This window comes from Grosmannia clavigera (assembly GCF_000143105.1).
Source record: "Grosmannia clavigera kw1407 unplaced genomic scaffold GCSC_146, whole genome shotgun sequence".
Lineage (NCBI taxonomy): Eukaryota > Fungi > Ascomycota > Sordariomycetes > Ophiostomatales > Ophiostomataceae > Leptographium > Leptographium clavigerum.
The window spans coordinates 326,629-352,907 of NW_014040795.1; the positions used below are offsets into that span (position 1 = coordinate 326,629).

General features: G+C 58.2%; 11 protein-coding genes across 11 annotated transcripts; 5 read left to right on the forward strand and 6 right to left on the reverse strand.

Moving 5' to 3' along the window:
* Positions 1–451: 451 nt before the first annotated feature.
* CMQ_5908 (chaperone-binding protein) lies at positions 452–1,532 on the reverse strand (the record flags this gene model as incomplete). Its single annotated transcript, XM_014316554.1, has 2 exons — positions 452–1,312; positions 1,371–1,532. The coding sequence occupies 2 exons, from the start codon at positions 1,530–1,532 to the stop codon at positions 452–454; spliced, it is 1,023 nt and encodes a 340-aa protein (XP_014172029.1).
* Positions 1,533–2,246: 714 nt separating this feature from the next.
* CMQ_5871 (major facilitator superfamily transporter multidrug resistance) lies at positions 2,247–4,043 on the forward strand (the record flags this gene model as incomplete). Its single annotated transcript, XM_014316517.1, has 1 exon — positions 2,247–4,043. One exon carries the CDS (start codon positions 2,247–2,249, stop codon positions 4,041–4,043), a length of 1,797 nt encoding a protein of 598 aa, XP_014171992.1.
* A 451-nt stretch (positions 4,044–4,494) lies between these two features.
* Positions 4,495–5,942, forward strand: CMQ_5913 (uncharacterized protein; the record flags this gene model as incomplete). The annotated part of the gene is made up of 2 exons (XM_014316559.1): positions 4,495–5,478; positions 5,556–5,942. 2 exons carry the CDS (start codon positions 4,495–4,497, stop codon positions 5,940–5,942), a joined length of 1,371 nt encoding a protein of 456 aa, XP_014172034.1.
* A 791-nt stretch (positions 5,943–6,733) lies between these two features.
* Positions 6,734–13,170, reverse strand: CMQ_5877 (chromatin remodeling complex subunit; the record flags this gene model as incomplete). Its single annotated transcript, XM_014316523.1, has 4 exons — positions 6,734–6,993; positions 7,044–11,787; positions 12,232–13,007; positions 13,155–13,170. The coding sequence occupies 4 exons, from the start codon at positions 13,168–13,170 to the stop codon at positions 6,734–6,736; spliced, it is 5,796 nt and encodes a 1,931-aa protein (XP_014171998.1).
* A 357-nt stretch (positions 13,171–13,527) lies between these two features.
* On the forward strand, positions 13,528–15,687 carry CMQ_5861 (RNA methyltransferase; the record flags this gene model as incomplete). Its single annotated transcript, XM_014316507.1, has 1 exon — positions 13,528–15,687. The coding sequence occupies one exon, from the start codon at positions 13,528–13,530 to the stop codon at positions 15,685–15,687; it is 2,160 nt and encodes a 719-aa protein (XP_014171982.1).
* A 310-nt stretch (positions 15,688–15,997) lies between these two features.
* CMQ_5838 (uncharacterized protein) lies at positions 15,998–16,391 on the reverse strand (the record flags this gene model as incomplete). Its single annotated transcript, XM_014316484.1, has 3 exons — positions 15,998–16,043; positions 16,114–16,235; positions 16,302–16,391. The coding sequence occupies 3 exons, from the start codon at positions 16,389–16,391 to the stop codon at positions 15,998–16,000; spliced, it is 258 nt and encodes an 85-aa protein (XP_014171959.1).
* Positions 16,392–17,276: 885 nt separating this feature from the next.
* On the forward strand, positions 17,277–17,927 carry CMQ_5834 (deoxyuridine 5-triphosphate nucleotidohydrolase; the record flags this gene model as incomplete). The annotated part of the gene is made up of 1 exon (XM_014316480.1): positions 17,277–17,927. The coding sequence occupies one exon, from the start codon at positions 17,277–17,279 to the stop codon at positions 17,925–17,927; it is 651 nt and encodes a 216-aa protein (XP_014171955.1).
* Positions 17,928–18,471: 544 nt separating this feature from the next.
* On the reverse strand, positions 18,472–19,822 carry CMQ_5820 (pyridoxine kinase; the record flags this gene model as incomplete). Its single annotated transcript, XM_014316466.1, has 5 exons — positions 18,472–19,066; positions 19,117–19,447; positions 19,525–19,604; positions 19,695–19,705; positions 19,769–19,822. The coding sequence occupies 5 exons, from the start codon at positions 19,820–19,822 to the stop codon at positions 18,472–18,474; spliced, it is 1,071 nt and encodes a 356-aa protein (XP_014171941.1).
* A 1,042-nt stretch (positions 19,823–20,864) lies between these two features.
* On the reverse strand, positions 20,865–21,754 carry CMQ_5866 (proliferating cell nuclear antigen; the record flags this gene model as incomplete). Its single annotated transcript, XM_014316512.1, has 3 exons — positions 20,865–20,882; positions 20,939–21,658; positions 21,713–21,754. The coding sequence occupies 3 exons, from the start codon at positions 21,752–21,754 to the stop codon at positions 20,865–20,867; spliced, it is 780 nt and encodes a 259-aa protein (XP_014171987.1).
* Positions 21,755–22,572: 818 nt separating this feature from the next.
* Positions 22,573–24,716, reverse strand: CMQ_5825 (proliferating cell nuclear antigen; the record flags this gene model as incomplete). Its single annotated transcript, XM_014316471.1, has 3 exons — positions 22,573–23,809; positions 23,870–24,380; positions 24,482–24,716. The coding sequence occupies 3 exons, from the start codon at positions 24,714–24,716 to the stop codon at positions 22,573–22,575; spliced, it is 1,983 nt and encodes a 660-aa protein (XP_014171946.1).
* Positions 24,717–25,413: 697 nt separating this feature from the next.
* Positions 25,414–26,179, forward strand: CMQ_5912 (duf786 domain containing protein; the record flags this gene model as incomplete). Its single annotated transcript, XM_014316558.1, has 3 exons — positions 25,414–25,445; positions 25,575–25,755; positions 25,892–26,179. The coding sequence occupies 3 exons, from the start codon at positions 25,414–25,416 to the stop codon at positions 26,177–26,179; spliced, it is 501 nt and encodes a 166-aa protein (XP_014172033.1).
* Between the last annotated feature and the right edge of the window lie 100 nt (positions 26,180–26,279).

The following is a 26,279-nucleotide window of genomic DNA, read 5'->3' on the forward strand; positions in this document are numbered from 1 at the left end:
GCGCGGAGACAAGAGACAAAGAGGCAGGAGGCACACATCTGCATGTACACTTCATGGCGAAATGGCGTTTGGGAAGGCCTCCAACGGGATACAGAGGCCGACACCGATTATATCACTTTCTGCTGGCTTTTCAAGAGAGACGTAAAGAAGCCGCCGGACTGCCCGTTCGTTACCAATCTTCAACTTCATTCTTATGCAAGCAAAAACAAGCCCGCCCCCAGCAAGATGCAAAAGCCGTACATACATACACACGTGGGAAACTACCAATGATAAATAAGCCAGAATGTGCCACGAAACAGTCAACATGTGCTCTGAGAAATAGAACAGGCACGTCTTGTCCCTTTCTGTAGCCCTGCCACAACAACGCCTTGCCCTGTCCCAGCAAAATGGGCGGTACGACCCGAAGGAGGTAAAACGCACCTCCCAACACAGCCAACAAAGCCGCCAGCACTCAGTTGCGGTCGTAGTCGGCCTCGGGAAAGCGGACCGGCCGGCCGTGGTCATCGTCGTAGGCGTCGTGTACCGTGGGCGACATGTAGCTAGACGGGGCGCCGACAGAACTGAGCGAGGCAGCACTGGCCGCTGGTCGCAGGGCGCTCGTCGCCATGGTGCGGCCATCGTCAAAGGGGTCGCCGGTACTGACACCGCTGATGGAGCTGCCGCCAGCATACGGCCGCTGGATCGGGTCCAGGTAGCTGCCATATGTGTTGTCGGGGTTGCCATAGCTGGTGCCCAGCTGGCTGCTGGCGCCGCCGTAGCTGGTGTCCAGCTGGCTACTGGCGCCGCCGTAGCCGCCGCCCAGATCGCTGCGGTACTCCTCGTTGTCGTTGTCGTGGTCGTGGTCGTTGTCCATATCGTTGAGCCGGGCATACGGCTCCTCGCCCATGGGGGCGGCCGAGAAGGCCGCCATGTCCGGGTCGATGTTCTGGACATTCTTGGGGCCGCCCAGGCGGTCGTAGCCGGGCAGCTGGCCGTTCAACTGGTAGTACTTGAGCGTGTAGAGGCTGACAAACGTCGTGATGCCGAAGAGTAGGCTGGCAGGAGGTGAGCAGAGGAGGGAAGAAAGCAAGACAAAGGAAAAGGAGACATACGTGTTGATCACACCGAGAGCAACAATGGCCTTGCTCAAACGACAGCCCTCACCACACTTGTCGGCCGTGTTGTAGGCCGCCTGAGCGGCAAAAGCCGACAGCCAGATGATGCAGAAGATGGCGTCGACGGCCACCATGACGTGGGGCTCGGCAAAGCGGCGGGTGCGCGGGAAGCGCGGCGCCCCGATCAGGTAGAGCCATGCTGGTGCGGACAGGAAGCACTGTTCGCCAGGTTAGCAGCGGCAGCCGGCAGCTCTGCTCTGCTCCGGTAAAACGTACCACGCCGAAAGCCCAACCGCACTGGCCGTTCACGGTGGCATTCTTGGACCGGAAGACGGCAATCTCGAGACACCAGCAGACAAACGAGAGGACCAGCTGGAGGATGTGCAGGACCAGCTTGTACAGAGGGATGTGTTCGGCATTGATCTCAAACTCAAACATGGTCGTCGGTTGCTGCGGAAACGAGCTCAGACGAGCAGCAAAAGGGAAGCCGGAGGCGTTTGGAAAGAGGCGACAGAGCAGTCGATCGCAGTCGCTCAGACGTCGATGCAGGCCACGGGCGTGGTACTGACTGTGTAGAGGCCGTTCCGAGGCAGAGGCAAGAGCGCAAGATTCCGTACACTGTGGCCGTTTGCGCAGAGAGGAGCCAAAAGATTTCTTACCCAATCAGGAAGACTGACCGAATGGTCCGGACGATGGGAGGAAGACTGGAAGTGGGAGAGGACGAGCAGAAAAAACGAAAGGGGCGATCGTACTCGTGAGGAGCATGAGACTGTCGGAAGAGTCAGGGTACGCGCGGCGGACTCGTTTCTCGTGTTTTTCTTCGTCTTATTTCGTCCAGGACTGAAGGGCACCGAGCAACTCCGCCAAGGCGGGCTGTGCAGGCAAGCCGCTGGCAGCAGGTCAGTCGCTACAGTGATCGCTTGCAACGGTTTGCCCCACCAGCCTCAGCCACAGGCGGACAAGGCAGAACCCGAGAGGGCGTGATGGAAGTAGCGTTTGTTGCCGAGCCCATCAAATGCTTACTAATCGTCAGTTGATTGGACGAGCACTTCAATCGCGGCTTCCTCAGCGTCTTTGTAGATATTCTCCTTTCTTCATTGGCTTCTTGTCCCGGTCGATTCACTCCCACACCCAGTTTCGACACCACCTACAATGGCAGACGAGGGGCGTGCACGGCCGACGGACGAGAGGACGCCGCTGCTGGCCAAAGCGGCTGGCACAGACGCTGACGGCAGCGGCCTGTCGTCGGGATCGAGCACTGTGGTCGGCATTGGATCGACAGCAGGAGAAGTGGCATACGGTCACGCATTGTCGCCGGACACGCTCGAGGATGCAGACGAGGCGGCCGACGACGAGCAGGACGAGGTGGCCGCAGCAACGGCGACATCGACGGGGCGGATCGTGCTGATCCTCGGCACCGCGTACGTGGGCGTGTTTGTGGGAGCGGCCGATGCGAGCGTGATCGCGACGCTGTCGGCGCCGATTGCGAGTGCCTTCCAGTCGCTGAGCCTGCTGTCGTGGGTCGCAGCCGCCTACCTGGTGGCCAACGCGGCCTGCCAGCCGGTGTCGGGACGTGTGACCGACGTCATCGGCCGCGGCCCTGGTCTCGTCTTCAGCAATCTGCTCTTTGCAGCCGGCAATCTCATGTGTGGCCTCGCCGGTGATGCCGGCACACTGCTGGTTGGCCGTGCTGTCGCTGGCATCGGCGGTGGTGGGCTCATGTCCATCTCCACCTTTCTCGCCTCGGACCTCGTGCCGCTGCGCCGTCGCGGCGTCGTTCAGGGCATCGGCAACATTGCCTACTCGGCCGGCGCCATGCTCGGCGGTGTGCTCGGCGGCCTCTCCGAACAGGTCTGGACCGATCGATCCTATGGTGGCTGGCGACTCGCCTTTTACGCTCAGGTGCCCGTCTCGCTCGTCTCGGCCGTGCTTGTCGCCGTGCTCGTCCGCGTTCCGCCGCACAAATCAATCACCGAAAGTGCTGAGTCAGCGGATGAGTCATCCACTGCCGCGCTGCGCCGAATCGACTTTCCTGGCGCCGGCCTGCTCGTCACCTTTCTCGTCCTGCTGCTGCTCGGCCTCAATGCCGGCGGAAACGTCGTTCCCTGGACCCATCTGCTCGTTCTCGTCGCCCTGCCGCTCGCCCTCGCTGCCTTTGCCGGCTTCGTCGTCTGGGAGGCCCAGTACGCCCGCCACCCGATCATTCCAGTGCGATTAGTCGTTCGGCGCACTGTGCTCTCCGCCTGTCTCGCCAACCTCGTCTGCACGGCCGCCATGATGATGGCCATCTTCTACGTGCCGCTGTACCTGCAGGTGCGTGGCTTCACGGCTGCCGATGCCGGCGTGCGTCTGCTCTTCTCGTCGCTCGGCGTGGCCGTCTCGTCCGTCGGCAGTGGCCTCATCATGAAGCGCACCGGCCGTTATGTCGGGCTCGGCATCACATCTCTCAGTCTTTTTGTCGTCGGCTTCGTGATCGCCGCTTTTGGTGGTCTCGCTGCCGCCGACTCGCCCGCCTGGCCCGCCTTTGTCGCCCTCTTCCTGATTGGCGGCAGCTACGGCGCCATGCTCACCATCACGCTGCTCGCCTGCATCGCTGCCGTCTCCCAGTCGCGTCAGGCTGTCATCACTTCTGCCACCTACGCTTTCCGCTCTGTTGGTGCTACTCTCGGTCTCACTGTCGCCTCTGCCGTCTACCAGAACATCTTGCGCGCCCGTCTTTGGCTGCGGCTTGGCCATCTGCCCGATGCCGCCGACGAAATCGCCCGCATCTGCGACGACCTCGCTGAGTTGCATCGTCTTCCTCCCGGCTGGCACGATCCCGTCATCCAGAGTTTCATGGATGCCTTCCGCGGTGTCTGGCTCACCGGCCTCGTCCTCGCCCTCGTCGGCCTCGTCTGTGTCTCGCTCATGAAGCAGCACACCCTGCACGCCACTCTGGAACGGCCTTGAACGTTCTTCGGTGAAGGCACAAAGGCCGCTGCAATGTCGTAACTCGTTTCTAGATGTAGAATGGCATACAGAACGTTGAATAATCACAACTTCTTACCAAATACCTACAAGCCAAAGCTTCAAAACCTGAGAACGACGCACCTACTCTGAAGCGTATTTTTTGTCTTCCCGGCGTTTCTACCACAACTTCCCAGCCAGGCTAAACAACATGTCAACCTTTCGACACCTCCTGTAAGCGGAAAGACCCACTTCTGTCACCTAGTTCCCGCGACCTATAGGGTTTAGTCTTGCTAATCACTCGAAAGACGTTGTGAATCCTGCCTTGCCAGCCCCCCTTCACATTGCGCATAGGCCAGGCGGGACATTATTCCGTGGCTTTGCTTATTTTACCGTATCTTGCAAGGCTGCCTCTCTACGTAGTACTCTGCACATAGACACAGCATCCTTTGCGATGGATGAAATTTACCGCTATCTCGGTCAGTCGCAACGGCTCTGGGACCTGACCATCTCGCCAACCTTTAGCACCAGCGTTCCCTTGACCGAGATCTGGGTCAATCGCCAATGCACCGAGTCTGTTACGAGGCACCGCCAAGTGCCGGTGGCTGGCGAGGCGTTCAGGAACAGGCTGTGCGACTACCAGTCGGACGACGATTCCTACTGCGTCCTGCGACTCGTGTACGTGCGTCTAGATGCTCCAGACGGCGTATCGGTAGCACTGCCGGAGTCAGAGTCGGCCTCGGCGTCTCCACTGTCGAGTGCTGACGTCCTGAGTCGGGTTCTGGATGCTCTACAGCTTCGGGCTGCCTTTGACTTTTTTCCTAGCTGCTTCAACGGCGTCTCACGCGTGGTTGCCTCCAAGTTAGAGACATCGTCTGCTGTCCGCTCTCTCTTCTCCCTTAGTTACCACCCGAAGCTGGCCGTTATCTGGGGCTCTAACCGAAAGTCCCTTCCGAGAACCGTTGCCGTGTGCTTCGCCTACTCTGACGAGATGGACACCCTCAGGAACCTGCTCGAGCGTCGCTGGCATCTCGACGGCCACCCCATGCTGCTGCCGTTTCTGTGCGCTCTGCTGCTGAGCTGCGGCGTCGACACGACCCACCAGCGCGTCAAGAAGGCTGTGCGCGAGACCGAAGTCCGCACCGGCCATCACCAGTTTGCTAACCGCAGCGAGGCGCCGGCCGTACAGGAGCTGGGCGCGCTGTCAGCAAAGATGAACGGCTGGACCAGCAAGCTCGCGGCGCTCGTTCGCAAGATGCGCATGATCGACACCCTCTGCGCCTTTATGCTGCAGCAGATGAAGCAGGCCAGTCAGACCAGGGACATAGACCAGCATGCTATCCTTTGGAACCATATGGTCGTACTGCAGCACCGCACAGAGATGCAGCAGATCGATACAACCTATGTCCAGCAGCGCGTCCAGACGCAGGCCAATGCTGTAAGCCCCCCAGAAGCTTCAGTCCCACGCGCGTGTTCCTTCTTGCTGACCTGCAGCTCTTAAACATCATCGCCCAGAACGACAGCATCTTCTCTATAGGCATTGCCCGCGACAGCAAGCTCATCTCCGTCTCTTCCCAGAACGATGCCTCCTCCATGAAGACCATTGCCATTGTCACCATGCTCTTCCTCCCTGGCAGCTTCGTTGCCTCCGTCTTCTCTATGCCCGTCCTCGACTGGTCTAGCCACGACGCTCAGGGCATCGTTGGCACCCGCTTCGGGATTTTCTGGGCCATCACTATTGCGCTGACTACCCTTACCTTTGTCGTCTATGCCCTCTGGGTCCTGGCTAACAAGCGCTGGCGGGTGCAGGAGACCAGAAATATTGTTGCCCCCCTTATGGAGTTCAAGAACATGGAGGAATCTCGCCGGCTGTCCATGAAAAGAGAAGCTATCATCCCTTGACTGGCCAGACGATATGGCCGATTTGTTGCGCGAGACCACATACAAACTGTGGAAACTATGGGCAAGCTGAAAGGAAATGCAATATCTGTGATTTCCCACTTTGTCAAAAGAAGTTTTGGCGCATGAAAGCGGTCTAACATCGCTGTACTAAACCCACCACCTGTGATTGAGCTTCTGCGAGTCTTTTGAGTGTCAATAAAGCACCCGCTATTGGGTTGATAGATGGCGACCTAGGATCGAGCGTAGATTCTATCAAGTCGGATATGCAGACCGTTCTGAGAAGTGACAACATGGGGAGCAATTCTGTTGATCGATGATGCGGGCGTCTTATTGAAAGAAGAGCATTGCTCGATTGCCACTCAGCACCTCGTGTAGTATTTTTGACAGAGTAGTCGACTTTAAGATCTAGCAGAATCGTGGAATATATTAGCTGTTGTATTATCGGAGTGGAAGCTGGGTGTCTTACACGCTAAACAAAGATGAAGAAGACTGTCCACCAAAGCACCAAAGCACTCCGCTCTGGCCATTTTCGAGACATGGTTAAGGCAAAAAGTTCAGGTAGTGATCTTTCGCTTAGGGGACAGGCAGATCGATGGGATGCACTGTATTTACTATTCACGGTATGGATGACGTTAAGTAAGCGGCTGCTTCCCTCCTTCCTTGCCCACGCATAGCTGTGCGACCGTTGCGGCCTTGTCCGTAGCTCCTTCCTCGTTCTACTGTTCTATACCGTTGCCGCCTCGCTCAGTTCTTCCTTTAGAACTGCAGGCTAGAAAGCCTCCCCAAGATGATCACTGCTTTTTATGCGCAAAGTGCCGCAGCCTCTCAAACAACGCCTCCCGCAGTGGCAGCGCCTCGTGCGGCTGCGATGGTCGCAGCACATCCAGTGCCAGCCGCACGTCCACCTCGTTTTGCAGCTTGATGTCCGCCGCACTTCCGTTGCCCACACGAGGACCAAGATGGTGAGACCCAGTCACATCGAAAACAACAGGACTTTGGGGCGGTCCGGGATCCCGTGGTGGACGAAGGGCAAAGGGTAGCCCTGGCGACTCTACCAATGGCCACGGCCGCGCAGCAAGGTCGCCGGCTATTTGCTCAAACCTTCCATCTTCGAGACCACGTCCTCGTGGTCCCAATTGTCCGCTTTGATCGTTACCACCTTGCAGGCGGGCTTGCGCATCATGCGGCCACCCTGCTGCTGGGAGGCTTGCTCGCGCGACGCGGCCGCCACTCTCGTTACCGCTTCCGACATCCGTTGCTTTTCGCTCCTTACGCCGACGTGAGCGTCGTGCGTGCGCTTCACCAGACGCTGCAGCGAGTTGGCCGGCGGATGTGCTGCTGCCGACTTCTTCTGCCGGGGACGCACCGTCTGCTGGGAAATCGTCGTGTCAGTATCAGAAGAAAGAGTTTGGACGGACGTCATTGACAGCGTCGTCAGAGATGGTGCCGGCGACGACCGCAGCGACGACCGCGTCGACAGCATCGACATGCTCTCTCCATCGTCTTCCACCCTCGCCTTTTTCTGGGGAGACTCTCCCGGCGCCGAACTAGTCGCCTTTGTCTTTCTGCCTCGGCTCGTCACCACCTTGGCTGGCCCCTTCGTCTTCGGCGTCGTCGTCTTGACGGGCGTCTGCTTCTTCTGCTTCTGCACTTCTCCCAACATCTTCGCCTTGCGAGCACTGCTGGACCTTTCTGCCACTGCCCGCTTGGGTGTGGCCTTCTGGGGCGTCCTCGTCTTCATCTTCTTCGGGCTGGACTTGGGGGTGGCCTTCTTGGGTGTTGCCTTCTTCCGGGGAGTGCTAATGGCCGTACCTTTTGGCTGTTTTCCGCGCTTCTTGCGGCCTGTCGCGCTGTCCACGCCTCCATCACCAGACAGCCCGCCAACATCGGATCCGGTGCCTCTGTCGGCCGCGTCGTCCTCGTCGCTCGACGACGCTACATCTCGTTCGGCCTCGAACTCGGCATCGCCGTCATCGTGGTCTTTTCCGTCCGCGTCCTCGTCGCTCTGCGGTCCTCGCGCTTCTGCATCGACGCCGTCATCATAGCGAGGCGCTGCATACATCACCTTTGTTCGCCGGCGGCCACCGCGGCCGAGCACCTCTTTATTGGCGGCTGCAATGCGTGCCGCCTCGGCCTCCCGTTCTCGGATGATGTTGTCCCAGACTCCCGCCATCGCTGCGTCGTTGCCGTTCGCATGGTCATCTTCGCTGTGGCCGGCTCGTTCGCCCATTTCAATGTCAGCATCGGCCAGGGAACCGGTTTCATAGGCCCAGACGCGCGCAAACGAGAACTGCGACTCGGTGCCTTCCGCCTGATCTGTCTTCTTCTCATCGTCCATCTGCGCAGCGCGGTCCAGCAGCTGGTCCACGGCAGCGGAGTCGTAGACGATGCGGTTCAGCTCGCTGTGCTCACTGAACAGCGACTCGGCACCATGCTTCAGAATGGACTCAAGGTCGTTGCCAGCGTCGTCCTCGGCGTCCATCGACTCAATGAGGGCGTGATCGAGCGCCATCTTCTTGCGGCCGACCTGCATGATCTTCTCTTCGACACTGTCCTTGGTCACGAGCTGGAAGCAGAGCACGTGGTTCTTCTGCCCGATACGATGGGCCCGCGAGAAGGCCTGCATGTCCTGGTGCGGGTTGAAGTCGGGGTCCATGACGATGACGGTGTCGGCCGTGGCCAGGTTGATGCCAACACCACCGGCACGCGTGGACAGCAAAAAGGCAAACAGCGGCGAATCGGGGGCATTGAAGGCGTCGATGCGCTTCTGCTTCTCCATACTGGACATGCTGCCGTCGAGACGGCCGTACGGCAGGCCGAGGATGGTGAGGAAGTCCTCGACAATGTCCAGCTGGTGCAGGAACTGGCTGAAGAGCAGCACACGACGGCCCCGGGCCTTGAGCTTGGGCAGCATGATGCGCAGCAGCACGAGTTTAGACGAGGCTTCAACCAGATTCTGCACCATGGTGGCCTGGTCGACAGTCTTCTCCTCGATGGCATCGTTGTAGATGAAGGGGTGACACAGACATTTGCGCAGCTGCATGAGGATATTGTTCAGGCTGCTGCGCTCGGCTACACGCAGCCGGGTCTTGGAGAAGATGGCACGGATCAGATCCGGGTTCTTGGCCATGATGGACTTGCACAGCTTCTCCTGCAGCACCGTCATGCTGACAGGCACGATGATCTGGGCCATGGGCGGCAGGAACTTGAGCACCTCGGCCTTTGTGCGGCGGAGAAAGTACGGCCGGATCAGCTTGTGCAGCTCGGGCAGGTTCTCGGCCGTGATATCGCTGTAGCGCTCGTCCAGCTCGGCCGCGTCGTTGTTACTGTCGACAAATTGCAGCAGGTTGAACAGCTCGCGCTTGTTGTTCTGCAGCGGCGTGCCGGTCAGCAGCAGCCGGAAGCCGATACGCATTGCCCGCAGGGCCAGATACAGCAAATTTTGATCGTTCTTCAGCCGCTGGCCCTCGTCAACAACCAGGCCGGCCCAGCTGACACCTTTGAAGCGCGAGCGTGTCGTCTCGTCCTGCGCCGAGTCGTAGGACATGATGACGACGTGCGCGCGCATGTCACGTGACTTGTCAGGAAACAGCTCATATTCGTACGCGAGTCGCTGAGCCTCGCGGCCGCCGTGGTACGTGACGACACGCAGACCGGGAGCCCAGGTCTTGATCTCGCGACGCCAGTTTCCGCACGTGGCATTGGGCACGACGACGAGAAAGGGCCAGCAGCGCGGCTCGCCAAGCACGACGGCCGCCAGCAGCGCAACTACCTGGACGGTCTTGCCTAGGCCCATCTCGTCGGCTAGCACGACGCTTTTGCTCTTGTAGAAGTTGAGCAGGAGCCAGTTGAGACCCTCCATCTGATAGGGCATCAGGCTGCCGTTGGTTAGGCCGGCCGGCTGGGAGCGAGCGACCTCGAAGCGCCGACGCTTGCGGAACTCTCGGATGCGATTGGCGATGACCGTGCTCGATTCGACATGAAAGTTGCGGCCGCCGAGATACTCGTCATAGGCAGCCGCAAACGCATCCCACCGGCGGCCAGAATCGCGTGGCGGAGGCCCGTCCCACTCGGTGGCATCATAGCCGAGACCCTGGACCTTGATCCAGGCGGCGTCGATATTGTCAATGTCCTCATTGCGCGGGCGCTGCTGCTTGTACCGTACCGCGAGGATCACGTCGGCCAGCAGATACTCCTCCGGAACGGCCTCCTTGCTATCGAACACAGGCGGTGGACCGAGCTCGCCGCCGCGCTTGGCAAAAGCACTGCGCATGGCCGAATGTACCGCTCCCCAGATCCAGGCGCCCGGCTTCCAGACACAGTGGGCATACGACATGCCATGCCACTTGACCAAGTACTCGCGCTCGTCCTCAGGACATTGGTCCATCGTCTGGCCAGCTGCCTTCTCGCCGGCCATCGGACGCCAGGCGACGAGCGCATCGATCCTGGCGGGCATGTCCAGACACTCGCGGCACTTCCAGTCGATGGAGTACTCGGCAAGACGGTCGGCATGCAGCCGGTCGATGGCAGACGGATCGGACACGACATCGGCAGACGGCGGCGGCAGGTGCTGGAAGTGAAAGGCCAGACGGCAGTTGGAGCAGCGAAACAGCACGTTCTCCGGCCGGTTGAGCAGGCCTGGGTCGACCGGGGTGATGGGGTCGATGCCGTCGTTTTCCTGACGCAGCTTCTCCTCCTGTTTGGCCGTCTTCTTGTGCGAGAAGGCGGCACAGGCGACGCCAGACTGCCGACAGACACAGCAGCAGCTGAGATTGGGACTGTTGGCATCACGCGCCGCCACGACGCCGACGCAGAAGCGACACTGCAGCACGAAGCTGTCGGGGCCGACCTTGGTGGCCATGTGGTCGCGCGCGCTGCGATAGCCGATGCAGTTGCGGTGGTACGACAACGAGCAGCCCTGGCAGTGCAGCAGGAGGCCCTTGTTGGCTGCCCGCGCACCGCCGCCACAGCTGTCGCAGAGAGGCGAGTGCACGTCGGCAAAGGCGCCATCGTCGGTCAGCGGCTGGAAGACCTCCTTGACGTTGATGATTTTGGGCGTCGTCACAGCGGCAGACCGATCGCCGTCATCGGCGTACAGCATGTCGTCGTCGTCTTCGTTGAAGCTGTCGACCATGCTGCGCATATTCTTGGCCGCTCTGCTCGGCCGCTGTCTCACCTCCATCTCGATCGAGTCTTCGCGCATATAGCGGCGGCTTCCTCCTCCGCGCGGTCTCTTGTTCCAGCCCCGTCGTGGCCGCTGGTTCGGCCGGATGTCTGAGAGCACAACAAAATCGCCGTCGCCTGCAAGCTCGTCCATGTCGTCGTCGTCGTTCTTGGCCGACCGCTGCGGTGGCAGAGACCTGCGCGACCGCAGCTGACGGCCGGACGTGCCGATCGTGGCTTCGTCGTCTTCTGTGCCCGTGGCCGTGGCCGTGGCCGTGGATGTGAGTCGCGAGCTGTGGCGCGTGCCCGACTGCACCAGTTCGGTCAGCGACCGCAGGTGGCGGCGGCGCAGACGTGGATCGTCGCCTCGGTCCTGTCTGTTGGTGCTCTTTGAGCCCGTCAGCTCGTTTCTGAGGCCGGTGTCGGAGGCGTTCGAATCATCCAGCCGGCTGTTGTCCCGGTGGTCATCCGTATCCGTGCCGGTGTCCATGTCCATGTCGGATGGCAAGATGTCGTCTTCGTCGTCTTGCTCGGAGAACTCGTCGCGGTAGTGGTGTATCTTGCGCCGTTTGGAGGATCCGCCGTTGGGTGCGGAGAGACTGACTCGGCCTTCTTCTGTCTGTCTGAATCTCTGCAGAGATTTCTGGCCGTTGGGAAGAGTGAAGAGCGAGCCAATGTGAACCTGCAAAATCAGCTTGGAACTGTTCGGGAGCAAGTGAGAGGTAGTCCAATGAAAGTGCGATGGTAGGAGCCGAACGAAGCAGACAAAAGGGCAGGTTGGAGAGCCAACAGACAGCTGCATACCGCGGAGCATTCACCCTGCGATCCGGGATCTATACGTCTGTTGCTGAGGGCCTCGTTGCCAAAGTGTATGACGGGCTTGCTTGCAGCACTTGACAGGTGGTAGACAAAAGGTATATTGAACGTCTGCACGTTGCCGATGGATGAAAGGGGAGAAGGTAGAAAAAAGCAGAGAGTATGAAGAGAGAGGGGGAGGGAAAGAAGGAGATGGCAGCAGTCAAGCAGAAGATGAGACGCGAAGCTGGCATAAGTGACATGGAAGTAGGCAGAACATGTGAACAAAAAGTCAGGGCGAAGTGAGAAGCACAGGTCAGATCGGTCTTACCTGTCGCCTTTCTCCGTCGTCAAACTCAATTTCGAACCGGTCCTTGCCCCGGACTCTCCGCACGACGGTGGCGACGTAGTTGCTAGCCGGAAGCGTCTTGTACTCGGCGCGGCGGGAGGCAGGCAGCGGGCTGATGATGACCTGCATCTGGACGGTAGTGTCGCCATGCGATGGCTGGTGGTCGTCCGAGCGAACGGCGGGCGAGCGATCTGGCACGTCGAGGATGGTCTCAGCCTGGGGGAGTTCGCAGGGTTCGACAGAAAGCTGAGGGGATGGCTTTTCGGGAGTCTCTTGGTGAAGTTCGAGGACCATATCCTCCATGAGTGCATCTGCGTGCTGGCTCGCTTCGTCTTCGGCCAGAGGAACGTGAGGTTGCAGTATTGGCTCTTGATCCAGTTCTGGCTCCAATTCTGGCTCCATTTCTGGCTGCACTTCTTGCTCCAGTTCTGTCTGTGGTTCCAGCTGTGGCTCTGTCTGTACCTGAGACGGTGGGTCTGTCAGCTGTTCGAGCTGCATCTGCAGCTCCAGTGCCAACTCCCATTCATGCCCTGCCTCGTCTGATAGCTGTGGCGCATCTGTGATGCTTCGCGGACTGCCAAAATCGACTTCGTCCATCCAGTCGCACCCTGCAGCGGCCGCTTCGTCTGTCGCTTCTGCTTCTGCCTCGTCATAGAATGCCACCTGCTCGTTATTGGTTGGATCGTCGTCGTCGGCCATGATGCCGAAGAGTGGGTCGTCGTAAATCATCGCAAACGCGCTGTTGCCGGCCACGCGGCCTTTAAAAGAGAGAAGAGGTCAGGATCGGCTGTTCCTTTGCCTCTCGTCTGTTTTATGGTTGGGCCGCGAAAGTGCAGATCTGGCGAGGCAGAGAGGAGCGGGCCGGCAATCAGCAAATAGCGAAGAGCGAAGAGCGAATAGCTCACCAGAAGACAATGGCATCCCATTCACTGCTCGTCTGGCTGGTGCTTAAGCTCTATGCCAGAGAAACAGAGCCGGGAAGCACAGACGATGTCGGAGGCGGGAAGGCGCAAAGCTGGGGTTTGCTGCTGGCTGGTTGGCTGGCACCTGCTGTCCAAATGCATATGTACCGTTGTTTCTTACGCGACCGCGATATAGTGGTTGAACAATAGGGCTGCCCCACTCTTCGGTAGCGAATTCGCGTGAAGCCTGGCAATCACGTGCAGATCGGAACGATCTATGTACAGTGTGGGAAGAATTGCACTGTGAGACCGCATGCATTTTTTCTTCCAGACTAAGACGCAAACAACTGCACCTCACCAACACAACGACAATGCAATGCGGCCCTTTATGACCGCCAGCGGAGCGCCACAGGCGCTCACCACGCTGCCATTGCGGACGCTTGCGCTGGCCCGGCTACTGGGCAGCAGCAGCAACCGTGGTACTGGCCTTGGTGCCATGGGTCACGTGCTCCGGTCACCGGCAGCCGGCAGCACCATTTTTGGCCGGCCGTCATCGATGTCGGCCATTGTGCGAGGCGTGCGACGGACGTTTCGTGAGCCTGGAGGCGGTGGCAGCGGCAGTGGCCGGACAGGGCGGCAGCGGCCACCGGGCTACGACAGTCAGGTGGCATCGCGGGTGAGCGAGCGGCGGCGGGAGCGCGAAGCAGCGCCGCGGCCGACGTTCAAGATTCTGCGCGGTAAGAAGGACGTGACGGCCGATCCGGTGCCGGAGGCCAAGTCGAGGCGGGCGCGCTTCTTCGACCCGGAGGACTCGTTTGGCAAGAAGAGCCTGGTGTACCGGCTCAAGACGGGCGAGCTGGAGGCGGAGGTGCAGGCGCTGGCGAAAAAGGACGACATGGAAAGAGGGGACGACCAGGAAAGCAACGGCTGGAATGACGACCGCAGACGCTGGCCAGAAAGGGGTGGGGGGAGGTCGGAGAACGAGAGAGGGCGGTTCGACCGGGGAAATGAAAGGAGAGACAGATCTGGGGGATTCGGATCGGAAAGGCGTGAAGGTCGGCCCAGAAGGTTCGACAGATTCGAACGACATGAAGGGCCCCAACGATTCGGTAGATCTGAACGGCGTGAAGGCCGGCCCCAGCGTTTCGACACGGAACGGCGTGAAAGCCAGTCCCAGCGATTCAACAGATCCGAAGGACGTGAAGACCGGCCCGAAAGGTTCGACAGATCTGATCGTGACAGATCTGGGTATGTCCGGCCTGAAAGAGACGACGGGTTCGAGGACACGACAGAGAAACTTGAACTCGACAGGTCTGAAGACGACCGTCCTTCAAGACAGGACAGGTTTGAGAGATCCGAGAGGCCGAGATCCGACAGGCCAGACAGACCAGACCGAGACAGACGATTTGAGAGATCAGAGAGATCAGAGAGATCAGAAAGACCAGACAGGCCGAGATTCGACAGACAAGACAGACAAGATGACACTCCGACCCTTCTCTCAATCCCCTACACCACAGCAGCATCACAGTTTCTGTACGGCCGGTCGGTCGTGGAGGCAGCTCTGCGCAGCGACCGACGACAGCTATACCGACTGTATGTACACCGAGCGGCAGCCGAGTACGGCCGACACAGCCGTGGCCGACAGCAGGACGACGGGATCGAGCGGCTGGCTGTAGCACGTGGGCTGTCCATCCAACACGTCGACGCGCGCGGACAGCGACTGATGGACAAGATGAGCAAAGGCCGGCCGCACAACGGCTACGTGCTGGAGGCGTCACCGCTGCGACAGCCGCCGGTCGTGGCGCTGGGACGATGGCGCGAGCACGGCTTTGACGTCGAGCTGGGCCACCAGTCGCGCGAAGATGCAGCCGTCAACGGGACCGACACGTTTGTGCAGATTGCCAGACCAGGCTCAAACACAACGGCTGGCCGCCACCCTCTCGTCCTCCTGCTGGACCAGGTGCTCGACCCCGGCAATCTCGGGGCGATCCTGCGGACGGCCAGCTTTTTGGGCGTCAGCGCCGTGGCTGTGTCGCAGCGCAGTTCGGCCGGCCTGACGTCTGTGGCTCTGAAGGCATCGGCTGGCGCGGCCGAGGCCATGGCCCTGCTCTCGGTTGAGGACGCAGCATCATTTGTGACGCGGTCGCGTGATGCCGGCTGGCGTGTCTATGCGGCCGTCATCCCGGGAAGCCGCACGGCCGATCTCGAAGACGTCGAGACCGACGACCCGCTCGGCCGACAGGCCTGTCTCCTCGTCGTCGGCAGCGAAGGCGAGGGCCTGCCGCGGACTGTAAGACGCGCTGCTGACGTCGAGGTCGCCATCGCCAATCGGTCCGGATCCGACGTGGTCGACAGCCTCAACGTCAGCGTCGCTGCTGGCCTGCTCTGCGCCGCCTTTCTGCGCGGCGGGAATGCGAGCAAGGTGAAGTCGGTGAGCGAGGACAACATTGTCGACCACACCGGCGACGCTCTGGATCAGCTGGCCAGCACAGTCTCAGACCCGCCAGTCAAGCACGGCGATTTGGGCATCTGGTAAGGTGTTATGTACGATAGTGTAATCTCGTGTTTCAGGACAGACAAAAGTATATAGACCTGGCATCGAACACTCTATTCAGTATTCTGTGGCATACTCTGTGGTCTCACACAAACCCATTTTGTCTTGTTCGACTGCGTGGGAATGCTACGGGCGTAGATGAAGTACACAGTCAGAAGAATGCTTTGTCTTCGAGCGTCTGCTTTGACATTGCAACTGTTCATTTCCACTTCCCAGTATCGAATGCAATTTATTGTGATGCCCTCCCAATTGAACAATCTAAGTACTCGTACACAGCAGAACAAAGCCCGGTTTACTTGTTGGGCGGATTGTTGGGAGAATTGATGCCGTATACATAGCTGTGACGAAATTAGTACAAGACGAGGCAAAACTCCACGGGAGCACTGACAAAAGTAGACATCTACTCACTTGTTCCACCACCGTCCAATCATACCCGGCACCGGGCGTTGGTCATGCATACTCTTGCGGCGAGCCAGGTTGGTCGGATCATCTTTCAGCTGCTGTAGAGAGGAGAACATGCCCGTCGAGGGCTGGAAACAGGATCAAACATTGTCAGCTCTGGGACTAATAAAGTGAGGTAGGAGGCACAATCTTACCCTTCTACCGGTGGATGAGGCAGCAGATGTCGCCGAAGTGGTCGAATCGGACCTCTGCTCACGTGGGGTTGGAGTTGCCGAGGAACTCATGATAGCGGGCGTATAGGGTGGAATCAGGAGAGTGATGTGTATTCTTGTTTAGATGGACAAGACAGAGAATCGAATAATGTCAGAAAAGAATAAGCTAGAAGACGAGGAGAGGGGTTACGGCTTTTATTGTAATGTGACCATACCTACCTAAAGCCATATACAGGTCTTTTACAAGCAAGCGTAGGGTCTACGAATCACGTTATCACCCGGTGTAAGCAGGTCAGTAATAAAAAAGCACGACGTAACAAGAAGTACGACATGTCTCTAGTCGAAGAGGGGCGAATGCTACGAGTTCTCGACAGGTCTTTCGTCGATCATAAACCCATGACGAACTGGATGTGATGCGATGGAGGGTGCCCCACAATTCTGTGTATCGACGAGCCAAAGAGGGATCGAGAAGTTAGCGTAGGCGAGAAGGCACTGCGTCTTTGTTTTATTGGCACCTGCTTCCGTGTGGCTGCACGAGGCATGCCGGTGAGCTATCTGACTTCAGGCTTCTCTGATTGGGCGTGCTTAAAAGGCGGACGAACTTTGGCCGAATGAGCTGTGTTGGTGGCAGCATTGGCCTTTACCAGGTGTGGCAGGATATTCATGACGATGGGTTGGTGGCTGGACAAGTGCTAATAGCAAGTATCTGTACAGATGGGAGGAGTGCACTGTTAGTGTCTGCCGAACTATTGAAGACCGATGCAAACAAAGACAGTGCGAATACCACCGCCAATTATATGCACTCTACGCGTCTACGCGACGACAACGCGCTTCTCTGCTCTTTCCCCTTCTTGCGCGCCGCTATTAAAACAGAACAGAAAGCGGTCACGACTGTTGGAATCCTCCACATCTACATTGTCAATTCAGCATCTCAGCCCATCTCTTCCAGCCTCGAAAATGACAGTAGAGGACACTGCTGCACCCGCCGCTTCAACTCCCATTGTGCCCGTCGTCGCCTCACCGCCCACCTCGCCGCCGGCCAAGCGTGTTAAGACCATGTCTGCCGAGCCGAATGCAGCAACGATCGCGTTGATTGCGGATTCTCTTGATGCTCCGCCATATGTCCCAGCCGCTCCCTCGCCCGACATCTCGCTGCAGATCCAGAAGCTGTCGCCCGAGGCTCGCCTGCCGACACGCGGCTCCGCATTTGCCGCCGGCTACGACCTGTACGCCGCCCGGGCGATCACGATTCCGCATCTAGGCAAAGCCCTCGTCGACACAGATCTGGCCATTGCCGTCCCTCCTGGGACGTATGGCCGCATCGCTCCGCGCTCCGGACTCGCTGCTAAACACTTTATCGACACCGGCGCCGGCGTCATCGATGCCGATTACCGCGGTCACGTGCGTGTGCTGCTCTTCAACCATGACCCCGTCAACGACTTTGCCATCGCTGCTGGCGACCGTGTCGCCCAGCTCGTGCTGGAACGCATTGTCACCCCCGACATCGTCGAGGTCGCCCAACTGGACGCCAGCGTGCGCGGTGCCGGTGGCTTCGGCAGCACCGGCGGCTTTGGCAGCGGTGCCACCGCTCCCCAGGCATCTGCTTAGACGGCTGCTCCTGGTATCCCGCACTCAGTAGAGGAATTGCGATCCTACACCCGCGAGATCTTTTACACCGTGGTTTACTGCTTCAGAGCCGGTGGCTAGCGTCCAACGGAAGTGCTTTCCAGTTCATCAGGAGCTTCTGCCATCTCTTCGTCCGACGCAGCATCCATCGAGGCACCAGCTAGGGAGCGACCAGCTCTCCCAACACCAAGTCCCGATACATAAACTCAAAAGCAGATTGCAATTAGCCGCATATATAGATACCGCCCTGAACATCAGCTTTCGAGACACCATAGAATAACGGCACCGAGAGCACGGTGGAACGGCAATATTTGCTTACATAAATACTGTCTGCGAATACAATATGATGATACCATGTACAAATCTACACACTACTCCGTAGGCTTGTAGCACTCTGTGCCCGACTTTTCGCCTGGTGTCCTGAATTCTATCGGATCTATATGCGGACAAACTTGGCCATGATCCTGTTTCCCGTTTTCATCTATAAGCAATTGACAGCTGTCTCGTGTCCCGTCTGTTGTTTTGATTAAAAAGGCACCGCTCGGAACTCAATTTTGGGATATTTGAGGGAGTTCACGTTTCGGGGCAACCGCAGCTCAGCAGACCCAGACCGGAGCAGATGGAATGCTTTTGCTCGCTCCTCATCTCCGGTGATCCCCATGCGGTCCAGCTTCTCACCTGCCTGCTTCATCTCTGCGTCCAGGCCCTCACACGTTTTGGCCAGCACCTCGTGCATGCTCGCCAGAACCTTCTCGGCAGCTCGCGCCAGCGGCAGGTCCACGGCGGCTACAGAGTCGTCACTGAGCCACGAGTCTCGGTGGAGCAGGTCTGGTGCTGATCTCGTAATGGCCTCACGCATGCGCACCACCATCAGCGCGCCAAACATGTCGCCTGTGCCGCTGAAGTAGCAGTCGATGGCCGGAAACACGATCTTGAACAGCCGTGCCTGGCCTGTCGACGTCATCGACGAGCCGACGACCGATAGCGACGACATCGGGTGGTCGGGATGCTCTAGAGAGACCGACGTGATTATGATGTGTGGGACCTTGTAGCGCTCATGCATCGCCTGGATGGCCGCCTGCAAAGAGTTCATGCTTTCAATCTTGACGTCGGACAGGAGTCTGCATCTGATTAGTGGCTTCCACGGCACAAGGATGTAAGATCTGCATACTCTGCTTCAAATTGATTGGGTAGAATCAAATCGGCATGGCTGAGCTGCTTCTTATAGGCAGGCAGGACGTCTGGTGCTACATAGAGCCTGCCGTTGTCACCCATCACCGGGTCCAGCACCCAGAAAAAGCTGCCAGGGTTTCCGGCCGCTTTATGTCGCAGCTCCTCGGCAATGCGTCCTACCGACTCCACGGCCGCGGCCCCAGGCAGGTATCCAGACAGCATCATGTCAAACTCGTTGAGGTACGACTGTCTTAATCCTTCGTAGAGCTCCCACAGCTCATCACCAGTTATGCGCGTGCCTTTCCATTGTCTGTATCCTGTGTGGTTGCCTGTTTCAGAGGCGCGAGCACTTGTCAGATAGGTGTGGCCGGGCACACAGTCAGGTTGTATAACAAGGGGAACGAACTGAATTGCACCGTATTCAGTGCTGCTACGTCACATCCAAGTGACTGCATGGCAAACACGGCAATCTTGTTTCCCACATGGCTAAGGAACGGTTAGCAACCTGATCGAGTGTCGTTGCCTTGCTAGCTGGCTGCAAATAAGATGATCGCAACCTGGTCTTTGAAGGCTTACCCGGACACGACCTAGAGCTGCGATTAGCATTGACACTATACGACTGATCTGGCACAGACAATGTATATACGTACATGGCTAGCTATAGCCAGCACCCGTGTTTCCGGGACAGGATGTTCAGTGGGCATTGTCTATGGCCTGGAGCAAAGCTACAAGCAAGGCCTTGATGCAATCGATTGTTATGAGCTATGCTCACTTTCCCCCCCTTTTCAAGCAAAAATGGCCAGAATGGACGGAGAAAGCTGAGCGGTTAAAGAATGGCTGTCATATATCAGCAGTACGAACAAGTTGATTAATATGTGGGGCTGAGCCGATATGCAAAAAGTAGCCGATAGAATGGGGCGAGAATCAGTATGAGGCGGATCAATGTGAGGCTGGACGATGCTTATAGGGCGAAGATGCATGTATTTGCAGCGAGTGTGAGCAAGGAAGGCTGTGGGCCGCAGCCGACGGTGCTTTCGTTGGTGAGAAAATGTCGCCGATGTAGCCGAGATGCCGGGCAGATAGGAAAAGAGCTGTATGGCCAAGCGAGAAGTAAGAGTGAATTAACGCCGATAGCACTATGAAAAGGGAAAGTCTCGCCCGTAATATTCTATGACTCAAAAGGGAAACAAGCGAATCGTCCAGCAGAGGCAGAAAAGCCGCCTATTGCCGCATGTAAGCCTCAGTAGGTCGTCGCTCTATTTCTGTCGAGCAGTGAATCGAGATGGTAGTTGCAGCCAGCCAACTTCCCCATCGGGACTTGACTGCCCCTCGATTTTCTAGTTCCTTTTTTGGCCAGCGACGAGGTGTTTACCCCGCGCTTTTTTAACCATGACGGCAATTAAAATCTTCTTAAGATCAACTTTGTCTCAATGATTTTGTTCCCTTTGTGCTTGTACGGTACAGACAGCTGTAACTCGACCTGTGCAGCCGCCCGTCAAACGTAGCCTCAATGGGGGATAGCTTCTCGTCGTGCAAACATCGCAAATGCTCAATTACCAATAACTCTTGACTCTTGACTCAATTCATACATGCATTGGCACAGCCTCTCGTTTTTCTGACGTGGCACGCTTGGATTTTATTTTCCCAGCCTGTCTCAGCCGCCCGTGAATCGTATCTACCGCCCCTAACCAGTATGAAGAAAAAAGCAGGTCGATTGTCGCTTCGAAAGATCCCGTTGCGCCCGTATTACTCATCGTCACCAATCTGCCACAGGTTAGCAAGAAGACGAAGATGGGGAGAAATAAGCCAAAGGGTCTCACCTTGGGCGCCAGGTAGAAGCGCAGATAGCTGCTGCCCGAGACGATGTACTCGACCAGCAGGGGCACTTCGTTGGACAGGCAGATCTTGACGGACGTGGACAGGCTGGAGGCCTTGCAGAAGTTGACGAGGTACTTGAGCGAGAAGGTCAGGGCGACGGTCTCGCTCAGCTCAATGTCAATGTTCTCGTTCGGCTTCTCGACATTGGTGTGGCTGCGCAGGGTGACGGAGCCGCTGCCAATGTCGCCATTGCTGGCAAAGCGGATGCCGTCCTTGGTGGCCTCGATGGTGACGGACTCGGACATGGCCATGAGGTCGGTGCAGATGCGGCGGAACTCGGAGCTCGGCATGGAGATGGTGGCCGCATACTCGGTCTCGGGGATGCCGAGGTGCTCTTGGTCAATGTCCATGAGCTTGAGGTCGTACTCGCTGACCCGGTCGCTGTCGCGGCTCTCAAACATCATGTTGAGCGAGTCGGGCGCGTCCTCGGCCTTGAGCGTCAGTATGTCCTCGTTCTGCGCCGCGCGCAGCACCTTGGTCAGCGACGTCAGGTTCACGCCCAGCGCCACGTTGCGGTCACAGCGGAACGGCTCAAAGGCGTCCGCCTTGAGCAGCATTGACACCAGCGCCACGTGGCTGTTGTCCATGGCCTGCAGCGCGATGCCCGAGTCGTTGCAGTCAAAGTTGCAGTCCTGCACCAGGTCCTTGATGGCTTCCACCACCTTTGCGCGAGGTCAGCTGTCTGTGCGGGCACGAGGGAGCGAGAGCATAGTCACCTTCTTCAACACCGACGCTTGTTCCAACCGTGCCTCCAACATCTTGATCTGCTTGTGGGGTTGGGCGAGGGGGTAGAGGAGGACAGAAGAGTCTGAAATGGAGGCTCGAAAGAAGGTGATGAAAAACAGGCAATTGCGGTGTGGCAGAGGCCGTCGGCGTCGATATTCGTGCGTGGAGGCAGAACGAGATTGGGCAAGAAGATGAGAAGAACGAGAAGAAAGGGCTAAAGTCCAGCACACGACACGCTTTATTTTCGCGTTGGCGAGACGCGTCGACGGAGACCGGCTTTTAATTGAACCAGACGCGCGGGGCATTTCCACATGAACGCCAGGCAGCATTGGCGATCCACTTTAAGCACAAGACTACGTATGGGCAACTGGTATTATACAAATTTGGTCATAACATTGTACAGTTTTCATTATAGATACAAATACAGATGCAGGGACAAAGTGAAACTAGTTGGAATCAAGGAGCGCGAAGATGAGCACGGCAGGAAACGAAACAGAAAAGGGACAAAAAAAAAAGGACCTCTCGGTCGGTTTCTTGCGTGCAAGCGCTTCGCAATGGGAAAGCTGTTCCCTGCTCTGTCTATAGATGAACATATGATAAACCATGGACTGTCGTGGAACGCCAAGTAGTGTCGCCGATGCGACTCCGCGCACAGAAGAAGAAAGCAGATAGGACAAAAGAAAGCAAAAATGGCAAGGATATGCAAAAAGCAAGCAGAAAAGCAGATGAAAGCAGAAAAACAGAAAAGGCAGAAAAGCAGGTAAAAACAGAAAGGCTCGAATTAATGAGATCGTTGCTGTCGTGGACGATCACTCCCACAACAGTGCGAGAATGTGTCTGAAAGGCCAGATTATGCCGAGGCAGAGCGGTCGTCGAAGAGCTCGACAACAGGTTCGTGGGCGATTATGTTGATGGGCACGTTGATCGACAGTCTGGACGGCTCGCCCGCGAGCTCATCGGCGGCAGGCTCATCGATGGCAGGCGCATCGACACGGCCAAGCTTGGGCCGCAGGTTGATGACCATCTCCAGCTCCCGCAGCATGCCCCGACTGGCATCGGCCTGCTCACGGGCTTCGGCTCGCCGCTCGCGGTCCTCCTTCATCCTGCTGAGACGCTCTCCCCGCGACAGGAGCGACCTGGACCGCATCGGTGGCAGCGAGACGGCCTCAAAGACCACCTCCTCCTCTGGGTCGCCGACAGTGCTGCCGCCGAGCGGTGAGCCGCCGTTCAGCGCGTGCAGGGCGTCTTCGGCCGTGCCTCCACGGCTCGGGCTGCTGTCTCCGACGGCGGTCAGGCCGCTGAGCGAAAAAGTCGGTGACATCAGCATGCCGATCGACGACAGTCGCTTCTCATTGCGGTTGATACCCGACGCCAGCGCTGACTTGCCCTCTTCCCACGCCTGGATCAGCAGCTTGAGGTCCTGTCCGATCGAGTCGTACTGGGCCATCAAGTTGGGGCCCAGATGCGAGATGTCCTTGGCCTCATTCAGCGTCCGGTCCGACTCCTCGCGCAGCAGCGCCAGTTTCGCCTGCAGGCCGCGGATGCCGGTCGACAGCGAGTTGAGCTTGCCCAGCTGTGACCGCCACCTCTCACGCCCTGGCGACAGGGGAGCCTTCAACGGCGCGTCTTGTGAGAACATCTCGACCTCGCCGAGGATCGTTTGCAGGCGGCCGTAGCAGGTATTGGTCGACTCGTTGAGGGTGCGCAAGCCTTCAGCTGCCGTTGACCAGCGCAGAAAGTCGGACTCGTCATCGTTGGCTTCCAGCGCCAGTAGTGCACACAGAAACATCCGGCGGACAGTGTGAAAGCGGGCAGCCACAACGGTCAGCGTTCGCAGCGAGTCGGCGTCGGCAAACTCGGATTCCAAGCCCTGCATTGCATCGGACACGTCAAAGTCGGTGATATCGTAGACGTGGTAGTACATCTCCAGGTCGACCTGTTCCGAAAGGCACTGCACCACCGTTGTGGCCTGCTTATAGGCCGGCAGAGCATCGGAGAAACACCCGCGGACGGCTTTGCGCAGCCGCATACACCGTCTCGTCTGGCTGCGGTCGTCCATGCGGCTGATCGGAGGCAGAGGCGCGCTTCTATGGTGAGTTAGTACACGAGCACAAGAGTACACAAGCTGTTACACCAACACAACGTACAATCTGTAGCCGCGCGAGACGAGCTCGACCTCTTTGATAAAGGAGATGGCCGCGCTCGCCGCGCTGTCAAAGTCGTGTGACCGCGTCACAAAGGTCCGGGCTTCCGTTAGTGCCGATTGCCGGACGTGGCGCAGCCACTGTTGCCGGAAGAAGGCATGGCCAAAGACAGCCGTCACCGTCAGCAGGACCAGCCCAACAGCGACCCGCCTCTTCGAGAGGTGAACAAAGCCGCCGGAGCACACCCACTGGACCGTCCATGCGACGACAAAGGCACTGGCCACGGCAACGACGACGCCCGGAACGCTCGGAAGCTCCGCATCGGCATTGATATTCTGTGGCGATCCGTTGCCGGGCTGTGGCATGTGGCGCTGGCCCACGGCAGAGGGCCCGAGGAGGTGGGAGGTGATGACGGTGTAGCGAAACTGCTCGAGAAACTGCGTGTTGTCGGCACCGCTGATGGTCGACACTACTGCTCTCTGGAACTGGTCAGCCTCTTTCTCATCACCGGAAGCTGCATAGGGGGCGAGCAGTCATTTACCGAATATCGGTTGTTTGAGAGCGATGTGCGCCGGCCTCCGACTCGGAGCGGATTCGGGATCTTGTTCCGAAAACGTTTCCTCACCAGCGGCCGGCCCATGGGTGCGAACGAGGGCGACGGCGGACTCGGCGGTGGCGTGTCTACTCCATTTTCGGGTCGCAGCTTCGGCCTCTTCTGTTGCTGTAGATCTGGCGTGACAGGCGAGCCGAAAGTAGGGGGCGCCTCGGCCGAAACCCAGTCATCTTGCTCCTCCTCGCCTTCGTCTAGAGTGGGAGCGACTCGGTTAGGACGTGCGCCTCGGGGAAACATGGCGCTGAAAGTGAGGCTAGGAGAGGAATGTGGTGTACCTCTGAGATAGGCAGCGAGAGGAGTCTCGTCAAAAATTACTGTTTCCATAGGTTCAGAAGCGAGGACACTACATCCATCGAGGAGACCAGCGTCGCGAGAAGCTGTCAGGAGAGCGACAGACGTCAACAAGACGACAGAAGGCGGTAGGGGAGGTTCGGGACAATGCTGAAGAGCCGTAGGCGGTGAGAGGGGTGCAGAGAACGAAGCAGGAAAGAAGAAAGAACGGATGCACGTCAGAAGTGGCGAACAAGGTAAGGAATGCAGAGGCCGAGAGCGGCAAGGGGAATGTGTCTAGACTGCCGGCGATGCCATGTGATGTCTCTGGTTCAATGGCCAGCTGGCGGTGGGAAAGACAGATTGACCTGCTGCTTTTCCTATCCTTTGCTGTCCTGTGCTGTCCTGCTCTTCCGTGCTTTTGCTTCCTCTTTCCTTCGGTGTAGATGGATCGTGGAAAGAAGCAAGCTGTGCCGTCGTCTGCTGAAGGAGAGCGTCGTGGGTCCCTGGTGTTGATTATTTACCGACGTTGCGTTGCTGGAAATGAGCAATGAACAAGCCACAGGGAAAGGGTAAAAAAAAAAGGTAATTAAGATACATGGTGACAGCGAGCAGGGTTGCAGGGGGTTCAGGGATGCGCCTGCGCCCACCGAAGATTAACGTCATGGCCAAGGCCTCCCTTACAGCGCCGCTTAGGTGAGACACAAATCTCGTCGCTAAAGCGGTCGGTGGGTCGCGCCCTCCGGATTTGGGATGAGATCCGACCAATCACACGCTAGCGCCTCATGCACCCTCACACGCCCGTGGTAAGATACACGTTTCTAGACTTCTGCAGATTTGCATCGAAGCTATCTTCAACGTCGACGCATCCGGCAGCAGCTGCAACAGACAACGACCGCTCCGCTTCCGCTGGCACGCCGCAAACGCACACACACGCACCATGTCGACCGAACGGGAGCTCCAGATCGCGCCGCTCGTGCAGGAGTCCATCATGCACAACTCCCGGGTAAGAAGACTGCTCCGAGCGGGTGAACGGGAGATTTATGAGACGAAGGAGGCTGAAGCAGTGGAGGTGACCTGTCACGCATGCTGACCCGTTCGCGCACGCGCACACACACACGCAGACCCTGTCCAACCTACAGACCCTCATGGCCTCCCTCTTCGGCATCGGCGCCGGCATTCTGGGCCTCGAGTCCTACAGCGGCTTTCTCTTCTATGTCGCCTTCTCCCTGCTGACGACCGGGCTCTTCTTTGCCTTCCGCGTCGTCACCGCCTCCCTCGCCCTGCGCAGCGCCGGCAAGCCCGTCGCCCTGCTCGACACCAGCGCCTACTTCCGCAGCCCGTGGGAGTTCTGGACCGGTGGCCTCTCCAACGGCCTGGCCGGCTACATCCTGACCTGGACTCTCTTCTACGGCCTCGTCAGGGCATGAAACGGCAGAATGTCTGAGAACACGAGGGCAACGAAAAAATAGAAAAGAAAGATGGCGGAAACCTCCGAGGATGGATAGAGCGCATGGGGCACCTTGCACG